Genomic DNA, 19,573 nt, shown 5'->3' with positions numbered 1-19,573 from the left:
CTGGATCGGGAGAAGATGCTCCCCAGTCTCACCTGCTGCTGTCGGTCCGTCAGGAAGCTGTTGATCCACTGACAGGTGGAGGCTGGGACGTTGAGCTGGGTGAGCTTCTGGTGGAGGATGTCTGGTATGATGGTGTTGAAGGCCGAGTTGAAGTCTACAAACAGGATCCTGGCGTACGTCCCTGGGTGGTCGAGGTGTTGCAGGATGAAGTGTAGACCTAAGTTAACAGCATCGTCTGCCGACCTGTTTGCTCAGTAAGCAAACTGCAGGGGGTCCAGCAGGGGGCCTGTGGTGTCTTTCAGGTGCTTCAACACCAGCTGCTCATTTCATGAAGATAAATGCACGTCTGCCTTACTTGAGTGGTGTGCTCTCTTGTCTTTCCCATTTTGAAGAGCGGCTGAGAGAAATGGGCCTTTGTGTCACGGAATATTTTAACCCCAGATAAATAAAAAATCATGGAAAGTCTCTAAACACTCGGATAAACTTAAAAACTATAAATGAATTAAGAAATGCTGTAGTTAAAATGTGTTCATAGGAACAGTTGTTGGTTTATCTGAGAAGTTATTTTAAATACATTTTCTACATATTGAAGTTTGTTTTTCTGTTACAGGAACCTTGTCTAGACATTGTAGCTCTATAGAAACAGATGATTAGCCTCTTCAGCCTTTTATATAAAAACTTGTACACTGAGAAAGGATGAAGAAGCACTGAAACACTGCAGAGACAAAGCCAACAGTCAATCAAATCATATTTATTGAGTTTTAAAGGGGTACTCTGATTTCACAAGCTACAGTACATAACTCCTCTTCATTTCATAAAACAGTTTAGTCACATTTCAGATAGGAAACATTTCCTCAAAAAAGTCACGCTACAAAAAAAGGACAGATGCATTAAATCTGAGATATTTTATATATGTATGAAAAATTAGAGTGTTATCAAAAATAAGTGGGGCAGGAAGTGTTGAAGGTTGTGAAGATGCTGCGTTTAAATCAGTCAGGGACACGGAGTGATATGGAGCCGAGTCAAACGTCAAAAACAAACTCATTCACTAAAGCGACGATGTCCAAACTGTTCGCCATGCGGGACAAAATTACCGCAAAGCTAGAGGAACTCTAGAACCAATTTCCGAAAATTAAAAATGCTAAACATTTTTCCTGTTCAGAAATGAACTACACACAATATTTTAATGAAACACCCAAAGTAGCCTGATTTCAATCATAACAAGGGTCTTAAATGATTGCTCTGCCAAAGGATTTGGGTCAGTGTAACAAGCTGTAGAATAAAAATCTGCTTTGTCGTCAAATCTGCTGGATGTTTGAGGTCTTATTTGTTATTTTATTTATTTTAATTTTGTGGCTTTAGTGGCCTTTGTTTTTGTAATTTAACCAACAGGAAATGGGGTGGAGAGAGAGGGGAAGACTTGCAGCAAAGGTTGACAGGCCGGGACTCGGAGCTGCGCTGGCTGCGTCAAGGACTGTAGCCTCTGTATATGGGTCGCGTGCTTAACTCCTGCACCACCACTGGGCCCATTTGAGCTCCTATTTACTATGAATTTGAAAGAAAAGCAAAAGTGTGGTTAGTAAAAGATGAATTTTTGTGTTGTACCTCCTTCAGTTAAAGTCTCGCATTTCTGAATTGCAGTCGCAGACAGAACAAAATTATTCTGAGGGCCACAAATGGCCCGCCGGCCACACTTTGGACACCTTGGCACTGAAGCAACAGAGACACAGCAAACACGTTCAAGCCTGAATTAAATAAATGTTCAAACAATGTAAAGAAACCGTCTGAATGACGAATAAAATGCCACGAATCTAGAAAATATGAAAAGATATTTCACCTCATAAATCTATTAATTTAGATTCTAGGAGTTAAAAACGAAACGTTTCTGGTTTATGAGCCGACATGTCTGAACACTAAAATGCCTCGTCTCTGAAACAATGAATGAATGAAAATCATGAATTCTAGAAACAGCCACAACCTGTAAACACCACCTGCCAACTTAGCTCTTTAAACTCAGTTTTGTAGATATATCACAAATAGATGTTTTACAAGGCACCAGAGACCAAGTTTGGTTCACTGTCAGATCAAATTCAGTCCCCGTAAGTTATTTATTTTGTTTTTATTCAGCCACATGCAGGATGTTGCTGGATCTGCCTGATGCTGAAGGTTCTCCAGGTTCTTCTTCAGTCATCCAGTTTGACAGAAACATCTGGATTTTATATGCTTGGGTTTTTATTGTTGCTCATTTCTATTTAACGGTTCCCACAGGACGATCAGGTATTCTGTCCACACAGGATGATGAAACCAATTAATATGGATGTGAGTGTGCATCAGAGCCGGCCTGAGGTATAAGTAAACTGAGCTGAAGTGTAGGACCCCCAAACCATGAGCCCCCCCGATATTTTGACTGGTTTCAGATTTACTTACTGATATATATGCTATCTCTAGTAATAATACCTAATGAGAAACATATCTGTAGCTTGAAAATTATAACTGAAAGCTCTGAGTTCGATCTCTTCATGCAAACTGTAACTGCAAATATATCTCAAATCATTAACGGCCAATTTACCGAGTTTAATTTTGGTGAAATAGTTTGGAAAAGCTAAACATCAGAGACAACTTCCAGGATAAATGAATGGAAGAAACCTCGCCTCCACCGTTTCTGTAAGATTTTAGTCCATGAATGAGAAATTATAGCAAAACTCAACTCTGCAGCAAGAATGGGCTATATTAACAAGAGTGTCAGTGCTGCCCTCTAGTGGTGACTTGTTGGATGATGGGCCCCAACATCCAAACTGTGAAAGGCCCCTTCCAACCTTGGGCCGGCTCCGGTCAACAAATCCATTTTCACTAAAAACAAAATTCTAGGAAGAATGTCTTGACTTTAGAGATGGATCCGAGCTGAAGTAAAGGAAGCTTATTAAGGAATCATATAAAACAAAAAAACCGTAACAAATAAAGGACCGGCTCGTTGGTGGATGAAAAACCGAATGAGCCGCGTCCCTCAGGGATCCTCAGTGCGTAAATTAATCTGAAGAATGAGCTGCAGGTTCTCTTTGCTGTATAACTGCTAGCTTTGGGTTGCAACGTTCTGCACGTCTGACCAATGTGGTGTCCAGCTTCTTTACGCTACATTTACTGCACCCTGTGATAAACATGACCGACTTTATACATTGCCATATGGGGAGTGGTGACCTAGTGGTTAGAACAGGAGGTTTGTGTTCCAGAGGGGACACAAGGGGCCAGGTTCGTATCCCACAGATTCCCACTCTGGGTCCCTGAGCAAGACCCTTAGCCCCAGAAGGTTTCCTGCACAATGGCAGCCCACTGCTCCCTATAAGGGATGGGTTAAATGCAGAGGACACATTTTGTTGCAATGACCAATAAAGATGATTATATATACTGGGTTAAAACAATTATTGTTAAAATTCTAAACTTTTCCAGGACAAAACTGAGGAAGATTTCAGTTTTTATATTATTCTGGACATCTGAGCATAAAACAGCTTCCTATAGTTGGGTTTTGTTATCTGCATTTTCCTCAACAGTTTCTGGTTGCGCAGTGTGGAGAAGGACCATTTCACTGGTTGGTCTGGAGTTGGTATCTGGAAGAACTTCGACCAGCTCTACTTTAAAAAAGAGACAGCAAATCTGAACTGGAATATTCTTCATGATATGCAGATTCTTGGAATCAGTTTGTGATCTTTGATACTTTTATTTTCATTAGTAAAGAAACACACAAACAAATCTAGTTTGTTTGGCATCTAAACAGGACCCAGTTTAGGAAACTCATGCGGAAATGTCTACTGGCCAAAACAGCATATCTGTGGTTTCTCTGTCTTCTAATTTTTATCTTTAAGAAAATGGAGAAGGGTATAATGTCTGGAATCTTGAACATTTTTCCAGACAGCATAGGAAGCCTGTGTTTGGTAATAAATTTCAGACAAATTAAACCAGACCAGTCGCAGCCAACAGACGTTTTTACTGTGAAGATGCAAAACCAATTCAAAGACAAGACTATTCTAACTTATAGCTCAACTAAACAGTGAAACATGGGATCTACTGAAACTATGATGATCCAAAAACATGCAAGCATTGAGCTAACCTCTCCTTAAATTATGCACGACTTCATTAAACCCAGTCTGTGTGTCTGGAGAGGGTCTGAAGAAATCAGCTATGGCATCACTTTACAACTACCACTATTAATGTCTAATAAAAGGTACATTTTATTAATCAAGCTGTAATGACTTTATAAACCGGTAACCAGTTTTAGAGCATTAGTTAAAATGGGGGAGGAATTAGTCCTAGTCCAGTTTTAATCAACCAGCAGTTCTGCCTCAAAGGTGCTTACTGGTGATTTATAAATTGTTCAGCCTCGCTATTAATTGGATTTATAATTTATTGGTATGGGTGAAGTTACTGTGTAGTGTGGAGCAACTGTTAAAGATAATTGTTAGAAAACACAACACTAGTTATGAATAAATGTGTTTAAGTCTTGCTTAGTCAGCTCTAGAGCAAACTCTGTATAATTCAGACTAACTGGAGTTAATAAATCACCTTTATTGTTACTTTATGTCAGAAACAGAAAAGATGTTAAACTGTTAGCAAGGAAGTCTCCCCTAGCTAACCGAAAGCTAGCTTATTTCTAGAAAATGAGCTTCTGCTAATTATATTAACTCAAAAGGTTAAAAGGAATGCATTTCATTTAAATTCACTATATGCCTGCTGTTTAACCAATTCCCAAATAACATCCAAGTTTTGCCTGGGCCCTGATGTGACTCGGGACTTAGCAGAGGTCAAAGTGTAGTTGGGCCAAACAGCGCTAAAAGATTAGCATGCTAACATTCTAGTTGAAGACCATGGTAAGATTCCCACATCGGTTAGAGGGTTGAAGTTGATACACATTATCTTTAAAGTTCAGATCCAACATGAATATGTTGTAAAACAGGCCAATTCCCCTTTATGATAACGCTAGCATGCAATGCTAACACTTCCTCCAAATGTTAGCAGAGACGTATTAATGGTCAACAGTGCACACACCAGGTATGAATGTAAGGACTGAACGTCAGTGTAAAAGTCTTATTTCGGCATACACTCACCGGCACCTTTATTAGGTAAACTTTGTCTAAATCTAATTTTTAAGATGATCCTGATTCATTTTTGCACTATGCTATGGTTGTTGATAGTGTTAGCAATGGACAGCCTGACCTGCGGTTTTCAAAAATACCATCAGTATATTCTGTAATACAAGACGTTCATGCAAGTCTGTATTTTTAGGACTAGATGCTAATAATGAAGTTAACAAGAAAAGACTGGAGGTCCGTTAAGATTTGAAAAATAAATCATTTAGTTTTCATTTTCTCACAGTCAGTGACTGAACTAAATGGGAGTCTTTGGTATCAGAACATAAGGTGAAGATGGACCAGGGGGCTCTGCTGATACAGATGTTACTCTCCACCAGCATGTACACAGATAAAGACAGTTTCTGCAGATTTTATATCCTGAATTTAAATGTCCTCTGTTAAGAACACGTGGACCTTAAAGAAGTTCTGTTTGATAAACTGGATCAGCTGTTAATGTGCAACACAGCTTGCAGATGGTGCCAGTTGTCCAATATTAATGTAGGGAAAACACCAGCAGTTCGGTTGCACCTCCCTAGTTTCTGGCCAGATGAAATGATGCGCTTCTTTAGAAACTGTTCATTAAATACATTAAAATTAGGAGGGAAATTAAATGTGATAACAAAATGGGTAATGTGTTTTTTAAATAGAAATGCTACATTTATGATATTTAAAAACAAAGCCTAAATTTATATCAGTTCAGTTAAATTACCTTAAGACCTGTTCTGGTTTCTGTAACTGTTCTCACTATAGGTGTCATCACCCTGAGCAGAGAAAGCTGGAGCTTTCTGCAAGCTTAAAAAAACTTTAATTTTTGACTACAAGCAAAACAATTATAAATAAATTTTTGAGGTATTTGGAGAATTATATTTAAAACCTCAAAAAACATAATAAGAAGCAAATGCTCCTGTTCCTCGGTGCATTTTATGGAAGCTGAAATCTAGATGGTGGAAAACGAGTATTAAGGCCAGAGACAGCTGGACCAGCTGGAAATGGAAAGGATGAGTAGCCAACAGTCCAGAGAGGAGAAGGCAGCAGAAGGACTCTCTCTGCTCTGCAAACTTCTACACCTTCACAGCCCATTAACCGGACTGGCAGTGGATCATATGGATGAGAAAGCAGATAAACTGTGAGGTGAGAAACACTGACCATAACAAGGGAATGAGCTGAATAAAAATCCGATGCTTTTCACTAATGGCCATGCAGAAAAAATGGGGGCAGTAAACAGGAAGACAGCGACAGAAATAGGAAAACGACGCAGATGGAATGCTTCCAGTAACTGTGGCTTCATCAGCAGCAAACAAGAACAGGTCTGCAGACAAACAAGCAGCCATGGAGCTGTTGGGCTCTTCTCACCCCAAATTATCCGCCGCTCAGCGGTAAACAGACCGACAGACTCTGAGCTCTAACAGCATGCAGGTCTTTACGCATGCAAGAACTTCAAATGAAAAGGTGCCTTCATGGTAGAAGACCTCACAATACACAGAAGATTCAGCTAGAAGGGAGAGATACTTTAATATTTCTGATCATCAAACAGGTCTTGATATCAGGCAAAAAATAACCAGAACAAAAAAATAAATCTTTTCAAATGGTTTCACTTATTAACCAACATGGAAAAAGTTACCCCATAAACCTAATAACTGATTGTTCTACCCTTGGCAGCAGCAGCTGCCATCAAGTCTTCATGATAACTGGTAATGAGTCTTTAACGTCACTGTGGAGGAATTCTGACCCACTCCGCTTTGCAGAACTGTTTTGATTCAGACACATTGGAGGGTTTTCCAGCATGAACAGCCTGTTTAAGGTAATGCCACAGCATTTTAATTAAATTTAAGTATTGAAGTCTGGACTTTAACTATGCTACTCTTAGAGGAGGACTTGCTGGTGGGTTTTGGATCATTGATCTGAACCAAACTGATCTTTAGTCTGAAGTCAGGAACTGATTTTCAGACCTTCTTCAGGATTTACTGCTGCAGAACACAATTCATGATTTCCTCTATTACAGCAAGTCGTTCCGGGCCTTCAGCAGCATTGCAGCCCTAGACCATCATACTACCACCACCATGTTTGACTGCAGGTATGATGCTCTGTTTCTGAAAGGCTGTGTTAGTTTTACACCAGATGTAACGGTGCCCACACCTTCCAGAAAGGTCCACTTTGTCTCCTCATTCCACAGAATATTTTACCATAAGTCTTGAGTATCAAGATGTTTTTCAGTAAATGCCAGACTGGCCTTTGTGGTCTTTTGGGTCAGCGCTCGTTCTGGAACTCCATACAGACCATTTTTGTCTTTCCTCTTGTTGAATCATGACCTCTGACCTTAACTAAGGCAGTGAGGCCTGTGGAGCTTTAGATGATGTTCTGGGTTCTTCTCTGACCTCCTGAATGAGTTGCTGATGAGTTTTTGGGAGTCATTTTGGTAGGTCATCCACTCCTTGAAAGGTTCTCCACTGTTCCATGTTTTCTCCTTGTGTAATGGTTCTCACTGTGGTTCTCTGGAGTCCAAAGAGTTAGACATGACTTTGTAATCCTTTCCAGACTAATAAATGTCAGTGACTCCGTTTCTCATCTGTTCTTGGATTGTTTTAGTTCAGGGTATGATGTGGTGCTTTTTGAGATCTTTTACTCTACTTCATGTTGCCAGACCGGTTCTATTTAACGGATTTGATTCTACGTGTCTGGCAGAAATCAGACCTGGCTGTGGATAGTTTGGTTAGCTGCTCCCTATAATAAAAGAAAGAACCATTTAAAAACCAAATTTTGTATTTACTCAGGATATCTGTGCAGGTATCTTTGGGACGACGGTGGCTGCAGTGGTAGGGGCTCATCCTGTAACCGGTGGGTTGCCAGTTTGAACCCCCGCTCTGTTCGTCTTAGTTGTTGGGTTCTTGGGCAAGACATTTCACCCTCCCTGCCTGCTGGTGGTGGTCACAGGGCTCAGTGGCACTGATTGTATAGCAGCCTCACTTCCGTCTGTCTGTCCCAGGACAATGTAAGTCACCACGGTCAGAGTGAATGACTAAATGTAGAGTGAATGTAGTGAGAAATGCTTTGGGGTCTCTGGGGACTTGATAAAGCACTATACAAGTTCAGGCCATTTACCATCTTTGATATAACATTTGATTGATAATCTGAAATATTTAAGTGACACAAAAAAGCGAAAGCAGCACAAATCTGTGAGTGTAGCAAATGGATTTAATGGGACTGTAGTGTGAGGATCTCTGAGGGGTTTGTCTTTATCGAGGTTGTTGTCATTTACTATAGTGGTGGCAGTACATGAAGGTCCTGGCTGGAGCATGGAGGAGATGGTAATGATGTGTGCAGAGCTTATCATGCTGGCCTCATGTGCAGCCCACAAACTGACTATAGGTCAACAGGGTGACAACAGGTGGCAAAGGATTTTTACTTTGTGTTGCAGGAAATAGAGTAGTGAGTGTCAAGAATGTAGCAGCGAAGAGGACTGCCTATGACTGGGTAGATTCAACGCAGTCCACCCATGTTCTAACAGCTTGTAGGAGTAGTGGGTCCTAATCCAGAGCAAGGTATCCTTTCATTTTAAATAAAACTAAGAATGTTTGTCCATTCAGAAAGAAACAAAATATAAACAGAACTTCTGTCACTTTAATCCCATCAGTAATCCTGACAACAGTGTCCTCAGAAGAATAAGTAGAATTCAGCTTAATTCACTTTTCTGCTACAACTTTGCTTGGTCTGCTAGTTTATTTAGTCATCAATGCTAGTGTTACAAATGCTAGATGTTCAGCAGTAATTAGGCTTGGTTCACAGCTCTGCTGAGAAGAGAATAAAGGAGGAGGCAACAGGCCAGAACCACCAGAGGGATGAACTCAGGATCCAGGCTGGCATCCATCAGTTCAAGTATTGCGTTCTGCTGATCTAAAGTCAGGTCACAGAGGTAACAGGAGCAGGAGGGAAACCCAGAGACCCGCTCCGTCTAATTCTGGGAGATCTCCAGCTGTTCCCAAGCTAAGAGGGACATATAAACCGTCCAGTGAGATCCAGTTCCTCCCTGGACTCTCCTCCCAGTGGGAACACCTCCAACTGGGAGGTGGCCAGGAAGGATCCCGTTCAGCAGCTTTAACTCCTCTCCCCATCTCCAAGGCTGAGTCCAGCCACTCTACAGAGGAAGCTCATTCCAGTCGACTGTACCCAGCCGTTCGGTCATGGTCCATATCTCATGACCATAGAGGAGAAACGGAACATAGATGGACTGGTAAATCCAAAGCTTTGCTTTCTGGGTAGCCATTTCTCGCCCACCAGAGAGGGCGAGGCCCCAGTCCATTTATCTATGTCCCGCTCCATCCTGCAATCTCTCCGGACCGATACCTCCCCCAATCTGGAGGGAGCAGTCCAACCTTGTCTGGTTCAGAACTCGAGGAGCTGACCTTAAATCAGAGACCGCAATAACAACATTCCCACCATCTTTGCAGATTATTCACATTGTTTCATGCTGCTGACAATAATTAGGACACCTAAATGGTTTCTAAATGATTTTAAAGATTTAACCTGATGAGGTCAGCCTTCAGTCGGAACCAGTTCCCAGCGCACAACATTTACCCCAACAGTTATGGACCACAGCAGTTAGAACTGACCGAATGGACACAAAGACGGGGAAGTCTGAACCAATCGTCTGAAATATAACATGATGGGTTAAATGTCATGTGATGAATGGATCACTGGGTTCTACCCTGACTGGTGCTGCACTCTGTGCATGCAATGTGTTCAGCTGCATAGCATGAAGGACAGGAAACGATAAAAACACCTCTGATCCTGACTAAGAGCTTCCACTTGAAACTAAATATAATATTTTTCTATACACATTTTATTGATATAGACAAAGAAGTAAAACTAAGCAAGAAGTATTTATTATCTTTCACAAAAGCCTTTCAGATAAATATCTACCAGTATCTGGGAATGGTCCTCTCTGATTAAGATGTACAGCAGGTTTAATTTAAGCCACATAACTAATTTTAAACTAAATTAAAGCATGATTTAAATCTTTAAAAAGATCTTCATATACAGTCATTCTTGTTAATTGCTTCAGGCAGCCCCTGATACAGAAGCTCCCATAAACTGATGGACTCACTATGCTGTAAGCTGTAATCACACCTCCTGATTCGGTTGGTTTTCACCACGTTTCTGACTATGTTTGGAAAATTGCCGTCTGTTTCTGGCACAGCTTCAGCGTCGCACGGAGAGGGACACAAATCTGATGAGGTGAGGAGTCTCACCAGTAGACTGTAAAGCTCTGCTCTATAAGCAAACCATCACGTCTGGACCTGTGGCCTTCATCTGGGTCATCATTCAACGAAGAGCCTAGTTGACCTCAAACCCCACCCCCCAAACTGCTCATTGGTCAGCCTGGCTATCTGTTAGGTGATTAGTTGTTTTTATTGTTTCTGTTTTTCATCCTTCTAGTTAAATGCAGCAGTTTGAAAATAAAAAGGTTGTATTAATTAAAAATAAAAGTAGCTGTTAAATGTTTTGCGATGACCCTGATGAAGACTGCACACCTTCTCTGTTAATAAAGTCTGTCTAGGTGACAAACTAGATTTACCCCTTATTGGACCAGAACCTGAGCTATTATCATCACATCCCTAACTCTTCCAGGCTGCCCTACGCCGGCTCTCACTTTCACCCAGGATGCTCCAGTGTAACCTCCACTGAAAATATGCAATGAAAAAGTGAATTCACATTAGAAAAATTGCACAGCAGTAAATCAAAAAGAGAACTTTGACAACTCCAATCAGTTTCCTCGAGGTGATTTAAGCCATGAAATCAGATCCTAAAAAGAAGCCCTTGAAACTTCTGCAACTCTGAAATAAAAACCTGTAGAATTGGAATAATAACGCAGATTTGTAATGATTTGTAGCTGTTTGCAGCTCCTAAATGTGGTTGAGGTGGTGCATTTCGCTGACAGAGCCCATCGATCACAGCTCACAACCATGTGACATCTGAGCTGTAATAAAACCATACAGTTAAATAAAACCTGTGATAACAGACTCTCGCTGTAACAAATCTTTCCGATCAGCAGCAGCTGTTAAAACAGCAGGAGTGAAAGACAGGATAAAGTCTCTCCTCAGGAGCTCGACCCGTTTGCTCCACTTTTCACTCCCAGTGAGGTGAAAGTGACCCTTCTTCAGGTCTCCGGGTGTGGAAAAGTGCAGCACTTCAAAGTAAAAAAAAAAAAACAATCAAACAGAGTGAGAGGTCCGTTTAGGCAACAGCTTTGTTACAGAGGAATTAGAGTGTGTGGGAAAATGCCCAGGAGTAGTGGAAAGAGAGCAGGCAGTCCTGGTGTACTACAGTACCATAATGGGGTTGAGTTAGAAGCTGAGTGTGCAGCCTGATGGAGCGGGAGCAAACCGGACATCAATCCTCCTTCGAGGTGTTGGCGGCCGGGGGAGATGGCGGCCCACGGCTTCGCTGGTAAAGCCGGTAGCCCTTTCTGCAAAGCAGCACGAACCAGTAGACCTGTGGCGCCAGGATGCATGAGTTGCCCAGGTTGGTGGAGAGCGGCAGGTGGAAGGGCACGCTGTAGAGGGGGATGCCGTAGTGGCGGCCGTACATCCAGTACATGAAGGGGAAGAGCGCGATGCGGCACATGAAGAAGGTGACGAGCACCATGCCGCCATTGGCCTTGTGCAGCCAGCAGTCCTGGAGGCTGAGCTGGTGGATGAGACAGTGGGAGGAGGAAAAGACAACACGAATAAACCTGTTAAAGGCATTATTCAACCATCAGACAAAAACATGGCTGAAAACACAACACACAGCATGTTCTTTAAAAGTTAAGGGCATACAGGAGCCTTAACAAGGCCACATCACACACATTTATAAAATCTGCTTATTTCATTTCTCAACCAGGAAGGAAGGACAACATTTAGACAATAGGGTAGGGAAATACAAATATTTTCAATTGTATTTTTCCATAATTACCCAGATTTGAGAAACACTGAAATCTAATTCCAGACATTTCCCGACTCTGTAGGAACCCTGTGTATCCAAACATATTAATGGGAAGTCAAGCAGAAGAATCTGAGCTGCTTTAGAAGATGCAGGAGTTATTCTCTTCATGCAAAACAAAACTAGAGTAAAAGAAGCTTTGCTCAGCCAGTTTGTGCGTTTGTGTCTGAAAAGATCACGGTACCTGAGTTCTGACATCTGACGTCCCACAGAACAGACGGGACGTTTTCCTTTTTACAGAAACAAGTTTGTAGCTCTGTTGTTCTGTGAGGGATTGAAGATGCTGGTCCATACAGAGCCCATCAGTGCTGTAGAACATAATCTAGATAATGAGCACCAACAATAGGAACGTCTGTCTGTCACTGTGATGCGTAATGAGCTGTTGGCTAACCCTAACCCTCGTCAAGAGTTTTTATTTTGCAGCCGCTTCAACGCCGTGAATCAGCGCCGGGTCGGTCCGGGACAGAGACCGCTCAGTTCTTCAGCTACGCGTGCTCTTATGGCTGATGATTTTAAACCCTTGGGGGTTTCTTCAATATTTCTTTTGTAGAAATTTTATGTATCAACATGTTTTTACCATTTTTGAGTTAATATCATTGTTAAATTCTGTTCTCACTATTCAGGAGAAATATTTATTTTCAGGCTCTTCGTTTTATTTCCAGTTTACTGAATAAATTCTTCTTTTTGTGCAAAAGCAACACTGATTCTGATCCATATTTATTTTTTATGCAACGTTGTTTGTAAAAGAAAATCATATCCCTCCATCTTATTAATATTTTTCCATCCCAGTTTTGCAAACTGTAGTTCTCCCTCTGTGCCCAGGTCTTACATGATTACTGAGAATAAAGTTCAAACATGACTTTCTTCCACAAAGGCCAGATTTGTGGATTTCATGACTAACAGTTTTCCCGTGGACAGATTCTCCCACCTGAGCTGTGGATCTCTGCAGCTCCTCTACAGTTACCATGGTCCTTTTGGCTGCTTCTCTGATTAATGCTCTCTTTGTCCAGCCTGTCAGTTTAGGTGGACCTCCATGTCTTGGTAGGTCTGCAGATGGTCCATCTTCTCTCCATGTTCAGATGACAGATTGAACAGAACTCTGGAGATGTTCACAGCTTGGGATGTTGTTGTAGAACCTAACCTGCTTTAAACAGAACTTTCTTCCTACAGATTTTTATAAAAAATTAAATAAACTAAAGATAATTCTCCTTCCCATTTATAACATTGGTCTATAACATAAATTCCAATGAAATACATTCAGGGTTCCTCCACATTTTTAATGTAAGAATACCAGACTTTTCCAGACTCATTACCTACGATTTTGATTCTTTATGTTCATTTTAAAATATCAGAAAGGGAAGGAAAGGAAAGTAAAGGGAAGGAAAGGGAAGGGAAGGAAAGGAAAGTAAAGGAAAGGGAAGTAAAGGAAAGGGAAGTAAAGGGAAGGAAAGGAAAGTAAAGTAAAGTAAAGGGAAGTAAAGGAAAGGGAAGTAAAGGGAAGTAAAGGAAAGTAAAGGAAAGGAAAGGAACACAAGGTTAGCAGGACAACATTTAAGTCTCACATAGTCTCCTTTTCCTTTCATGTTCAACCAGATCTGAAAAATGTTCATTAAAATTGCAGACCTTGTAGGAACCCTGTTGAAGTTTGTGGATGTAATGTGATGAAATGTGGAAAGTTTTAAAGTGTGTTGATACTTTTCAAGGTACTGGAAATACATACAAGTATACATGTGCTTGAATGGAAAAAAAGGTTATTTCTGACAGAGACTAAAAGCAGATGGATGATCCTAAAACTGTAAACCAATCTAAAAGGTTTCCCTCACTTCAATGTTTTCAGACTCTTCCTTTAGAACATTTATCAAGCTGAACAACAAGAACAATCATCAATATGAAAGAACCTGAGGAACCTGCTGCTGAGGAGGTAAAGATGTCTGCCTGCAGCTCGGTTAGTGCTGATCTGCTGTTTTTCTTTGCTGACACCAGATGTCAGCAACGATCTGAAGGCCGACGCTCCAGTGGTTTCAGAGGGACCGGATAAGGCTAACATTATGAGATCTGTAAGAATCAGAACCTCTACCTGGCCTGGGTTCATCAGAATGAAGAGGAACTTCTCACAGCAGAGACTGCTGCAGATGTCTTTAGACGAAATGAAAGGAAGCTGCACTGCTGACTGTCTTTGATTTTTAATTATTGATGGAACAGCAACAAACTACCTTCTGAATGAAATGGAGATACTCGGGTTTTTTGATCATGTAAGGTTCTACAGATCACCGGAGCAGGAATCACAAAGAACAAACAGAACTGGGTTTTCCTGCTGAAGCTGCAGAAGGTCTTTTTCTACTAAAACATCTAAAACTAATTAAATGTGGTTCAAAATTACTGAAACATAGAACAAAATAAGTCAACTAATAAAATCCCAGACGCAGTGTGGATGGGTAATATGCCAACCAACCAACAAACCAATATAAACTTTATTTCTGACTACTTTAATCTTCTAGACTGTTGATTTCGTTGCTTTTAAACAGCAACCATGAAAATGAGCAGCTCACATTTAAGATTGCATGAGGCCTGGTCTCCCTGGTTCCAGTTTCTAACTGCTGCTCTGGCTAAATGTTTAGCAAATGATTCCCCGTCTGGCCTGTGTGGTCTCACAACATCATCTTATATTTCCACCAGAAAACGGGTCCAAACCCAGTAAACAGGACAGGTTCAGAGGACGCCCCGGTTAGTCTCAGGTGGATGCTTCTGCGTACGTGCCGTCTTACCTGAATGAGTATCTTGCCCAGGGAGACGAAGGGAGTGCTGAGCTCTGTTAGAAACAAGCAGCCGATGAAGAAATCCCCCTGGTCCTTCCTGAAGAACTGAACGACAGACAAACAGAGGCGTGGGAATTACCAGCTGACATCCAGGGACAATTTACTCAGTCCAAACACGTTCAGAGAATTTCCAGAAAAACAAACTCAAGGTTATTTGAAAAAGATTTTAAAATCCATGAAGAGTACAACCTGTTCCCTGCAATCCTTTACCAATAACCTTAAAAAGGTAACGTCAGTATCTTACCCTTCACAGAGAGATGCCGTCACGTTCCTTTATGGCAGAACAGTTACAGATCAGCAAACAGTTTTATCTTTGATTCAGATTCCTTTAGATTAGATTTAGTTGGATGCTGTAATTAGATGATTAATGGTGACCGTTCTGTTAAATTTAACTCACAAATGTTCATCTGCTGTAACTGGAAAAACTGATAAAAGCATATAAACTGTTTAGCTTTTTATTCTGCTTTGAAATAAGTCAATGGGCCAAAAACAACAAGCCACACCCATTTCTTCTCATTTCATTTTATACAGCAATAAAAATGCTACCATCAGGTGAAGAACAGGTGAACTGCAGGTTACTGGCAACATCCTTGGTTCAGTATGGCAAGCCATTTCATTCAAAATTAAATAAATGTGATAAATATTCCTTGAACTATATGTAGGTCCCCAGGAAATAAAACAAAAGAAATATTTTAGCTTATTGTTTGTTTTTTTCATAATTATGTTTTATTTTGTAAAGCATGCGGAGACAGCAGATGAGGGGTGAGGACTTGGTTTGGGTTTTCCAGACGAAGGCGACTGCCTGCTCCGTCCTGCTCCTCCGTTGATATTTTGCAGCTAGTTCCCGTTTTATTGCGCTGCAGCCCACAGTCTCTCGGGTCGCTGCACTCTGACCCAACCCGCCCCACAGAGAAAGCTCCAGCCCCTCATTTGAATATAAGACCTTGAAATAAAAAGACCCTGAAATATGTTAAGTAGCTTTACAAAATAAAACAGCATTATGAAACACAAATAATTCTTGAAGTAAATAAATAACAAAATAAGCTAAAAAATATGTTTTTAATATTTATTTGGTTTTATTTCAATCCTGAAAAAAAGAAGAGCTCAAGTTTTAGACCTCTTGAATTTTACAAAAAACGAAACAAAAAGCCGAGGCAGAGCCAGCTGGAGGCTTGGGACTGAGTGGTGTCCTGTGCATAAGTAATGAATGAAGCTTTCAAATATTGACCGGCGGCACAGCGCTGAGCGCCGAGTGATGCCGCCCCCAGAACAGGTGAGTCAGGCTAGACGGATAAAGAGACTGAAAACAAAAGACAAGCCCTGTCCGGTAGCTTGCCTTGTATAGTGTGATCAATAAACCATGAGCTGCTCCAGGCGCGGCTTTGCCATCTGCTACTGACCGAATCACAGGGACCAATGAGGGAACGGGTACAATACACCTAAACTTCTACCTGCCACCCAGACTAAGGTGACTTAGTCACAAACAGAACCTGAATAAAAATCACTTTTCAAATCATTTCACTTATTAATGGGAAAGAAAGCTTCTCAAAACAACATTGGTCTGATGGGAAAAAGTAAGCCGCCTCTTGTTATTTGAGTAAATAACTGTAATACATCACAAGGCCAGAACCACTGCTGACCCAGAATAATCACAAAGACCCATCTCACATTTACTAAAAAACATCTTGATGATCTCCAAGACTTTTAGGAAGATATTCTGTGGACTGATGAGACAAAAGTGGACCTTTCTGGAAGGTGTGGGTCTGGTAACATCTGTTGTAAAACTAACAGCATTTCAGGAACAGGTCATCATACCTACAGTCAAACATGGTGGCCTAGTCAAAGTCCAGACATTAAATTTAATTAAGATGCTTTGACATGATGCTAAACAGGTTGTTCATACTGGAAAACCCTCCTATATGCAAAGAAGAGAGGGCCGAAGTTCCTCCAGGGATGTAACCCACAGTTGTTGGCACCAAGGGGCACAACCAGTGATTAGGTGTAGGGGACATTTACTTTTCCCACAAGGTCAGGTAGGTTTGGAAACCTTTTTACTTAATTAACAAAATCCATATTTAAAAACTGCTTTTTAATTAGATCAAGTTCTCTTTGATATGAACATTTGTTGGATGATCTGAAACATTCTAATGCAACAAAAACAGAAGAAGTTTAAGGGGGTAAATACTTTTTCACACCACTGTACCTGATCGGATTCATTTAAAAATGAAGACTAAGATCTATGGCAAAACATTTTAGAGCAGTACCATAAAATCTCCAACTGGCTACAAGCCCAGTTTTCTGCCACAGAACCAGCCTCCAGCCAGTGGCAACAATGGGTTCATCTGTGGTTCCTGGGATCAGCTGCTTGCTATCTGCTCGGTGAATCATTCACATTTTCTGCTACACAAATGAGTCTGTGTGCAAAATAAATTTAGTAACAACATGAGAGCTGTGTGCAGCCACAAGGTAAAGGGCTGACATGAGCATAAAACTGCCTCCATGACCATCTGCAGAGCCTTGGACTTCCATTAAGAACCCATGTGAACGCAGCATAAGGATTAGGAGCCTAATTAGGCTTCCTGCCCCTCCTGCAGAACCCCAGGTCGGTTTGGATTTGCATCCAATCAAGTGCGAGTTGTTTTGTTCAAAATTCTTGTCCAGAGTGTATTTGGAAAGCAGGCCTCTACTCTAGATTTCAGCAACAAATGGCAGCATTGGCTGGGGAACCTAAGAAACAACTTGGGACATAATCCCAAATCAAATATTTCTGATTTAGACAAAAATAAAACTAAGTCCTGATCCATTTCCCCTAATTTCATTTTAACAATTAATAAAGTGAGATGGTTCCTTCTGATGCAGTTCTGACAACAATGTTTGAACAGGAGGATAAAGTGGAACCTCCTACAAGCTGGATCCATGTTCTATATTTATATGATGTAAAGAATCACCTTTAACCTCCATGTACAAATCACTGGCCTGAACCCAAGTGAGCTTTAGCTTAAGGTCAAACTGATGGCTGGTTTGACCAGCATATTGTTGGGCAGGATTTTCTGCTAGAGAGCAGAATTCATGGTTCATCAGTTAAGTCCTCCTGGTTCTGAAGCAAAGCAGCCCCATAGCATCACACCACCTCCACCTTGTATGACTGCAAGCATGATGTTCTTGTCCAGTTTTGGAATTACCAAGATGGTTTTTAGTAAATATGGGACGGCCTTTGTGTTCTTTTGGGTCAGCAGCGGTTCTGGCCTTGGAGCTCCCCCATGGAGGCCATTTTTGCCCAGTCTCTCTTTCCTTTTGTTGAATCATGACCTCTGACCTTAACTGAGGCAGTGAGGCCTGCAGAGTTTTTAGAAGTTGTTCTGGTTCTTCTGTGACCTCCTAAATCTGCTCTTGGGAGTAATTCTGGTGGATGGGCCACTCCTGGGAAAGTTCTCCATGGTTCCATGTTTTCTCCAGTTGTGGATATTGGTTCTCACTGTGGTTCTCTGGAGTCCCAACGCCTTAGACATGGCTTTATAACCCTTTCTAGACTGACAGTGAGTTTGTTTCTCATCTGTTCCAGAATCTCTTTAGATCCGGATATGATGTGATGCTGTTTGACATCTTTGAGCCTACTTCATGTTGTCAGACAGGTTCTGTTTATTTAATTAGATGTTCTATGGTTTAACAGGGGGGTGATTAGTTTTCACACATGACCAGGATGCTTGGACAGCTTTTCCCCTTAATAAAAGGAACTCTTTATTTGAAAACAGCATTTCTTCAGTTTCAGATAAAATTAGTTTGGAGACCTGAAACATTTAAATGTGACAAGAAGAACAAATCAGTGGAGGAGCAGAAACTCCTTCAGCTGTAAAAACTGATGACTCTTTGGTCTAGATCAATCCATTCTCCACAACCAACCTCAATCTGTGTTCTGCTCTTTGTTGGTTATTCTATTCTATACTATGAAGTAGTTAATCTCTCCTCTATTGAATCCATGGTTTTAGCTGTTTATTATTTGCAGAAACACTTTAAAAATATTAAGATTAAATTCAAACATATGATCTTTTATGACTGCTCCAATCTTTCTGTGCAGCCTGGTTTCTTCCTGTGATTTTAGCGTAAGGTGCTCAGTCAAATCCAAGTGGTAACAATACCAGAGGTTTTTCCATTCACGCCAACATGTTTCTGTCCTTCCACAGCGTGACAACATGGGCAAGCCAAACTGGCATGAAGCTGAGGATTTAGGGAGCAAGGGTAGAAACAAAGAAAGCAGAGGTGCGTTTAAAAACAGAGAGGATGACTGCAGCTGCAGCTGAATAATGTAGGGTAATTTGATCTCATAAAGCCGCGGACTGTAACTGCAAACAAAGGCCTGGGTTTCCACTGCACCTGGATCACTAACCAGGGATACTGTTAGGAGTAAAGATGGAATTTGATCTGTTAACTGCCTACAGTCTGTAATAAAGCAAGCGTTATCTGAAGTTACTAGACTAAATGCTCAAAATCATGTCAATCCAGCATCACCAACCAGATCAGTCGCTGGTTTTAGTAGAAAGGATTTTCCGGCATGTAAATAATTTACCAGTCGGTGTCGTAGAGTAACAGAAAACCAACAGTCAGAACATCCATGCTGCTGATTCTGTGAAACTGAATCATTAACTGATTCCAGTGATTCAT

At 41.1% G+C, this 19,573-nt stretch overlaps 1 protein-coding gene across 4 annotated transcripts in view; it reads right to left on the bottom strand.

Moving 5' to 3' along the window:
• Positions 1-735: 735 nt before the first annotated feature.
• The window catches only part of tlcd3a (TLC domain containing 3A), a 44,343-nt gene continuing 25,505 nt past the window's right edge, over positions 736-19,573 (bottom strand). For all 4 annotated transcript variants that reach the window (XM_047380097.1, XM_047380098.1, XM_047380096.1 and 1 more), the window contains 2 exons: positions 14,864-14,959; positions 736-11,804 (listed from right to left, as the gene is read on the bottom strand). In XM_047380097.1, the coding sequence (XP_047236053.1) occupies positions 11,508-11,804; positions 14,864-14,959 (393 nt within the window). In that variant the 3' untranslated portion in view covers positions 736-11,507. The remainder of the gene's footprint in view (positions 11,805-14,863; positions 14,960-19,573) is intronic.

Source organism: Girardinichthys multiradiatus, chromosome 11, assembly GCF_021462225.1.
Source record: "Girardinichthys multiradiatus isolate DD_20200921_A chromosome 11, DD_fGirMul_XY1, whole genome shotgun sequence".
NCBI classification, from domain to species: domain Eukaryota; kingdom Metazoa; phylum Chordata; class Actinopteri; order Cyprinodontiformes; family Goodeidae; genus Girardinichthys; species Girardinichthys multiradiatus.
This window is presented reverse-complemented; position numbering and strand designations above follow the sequence as displayed.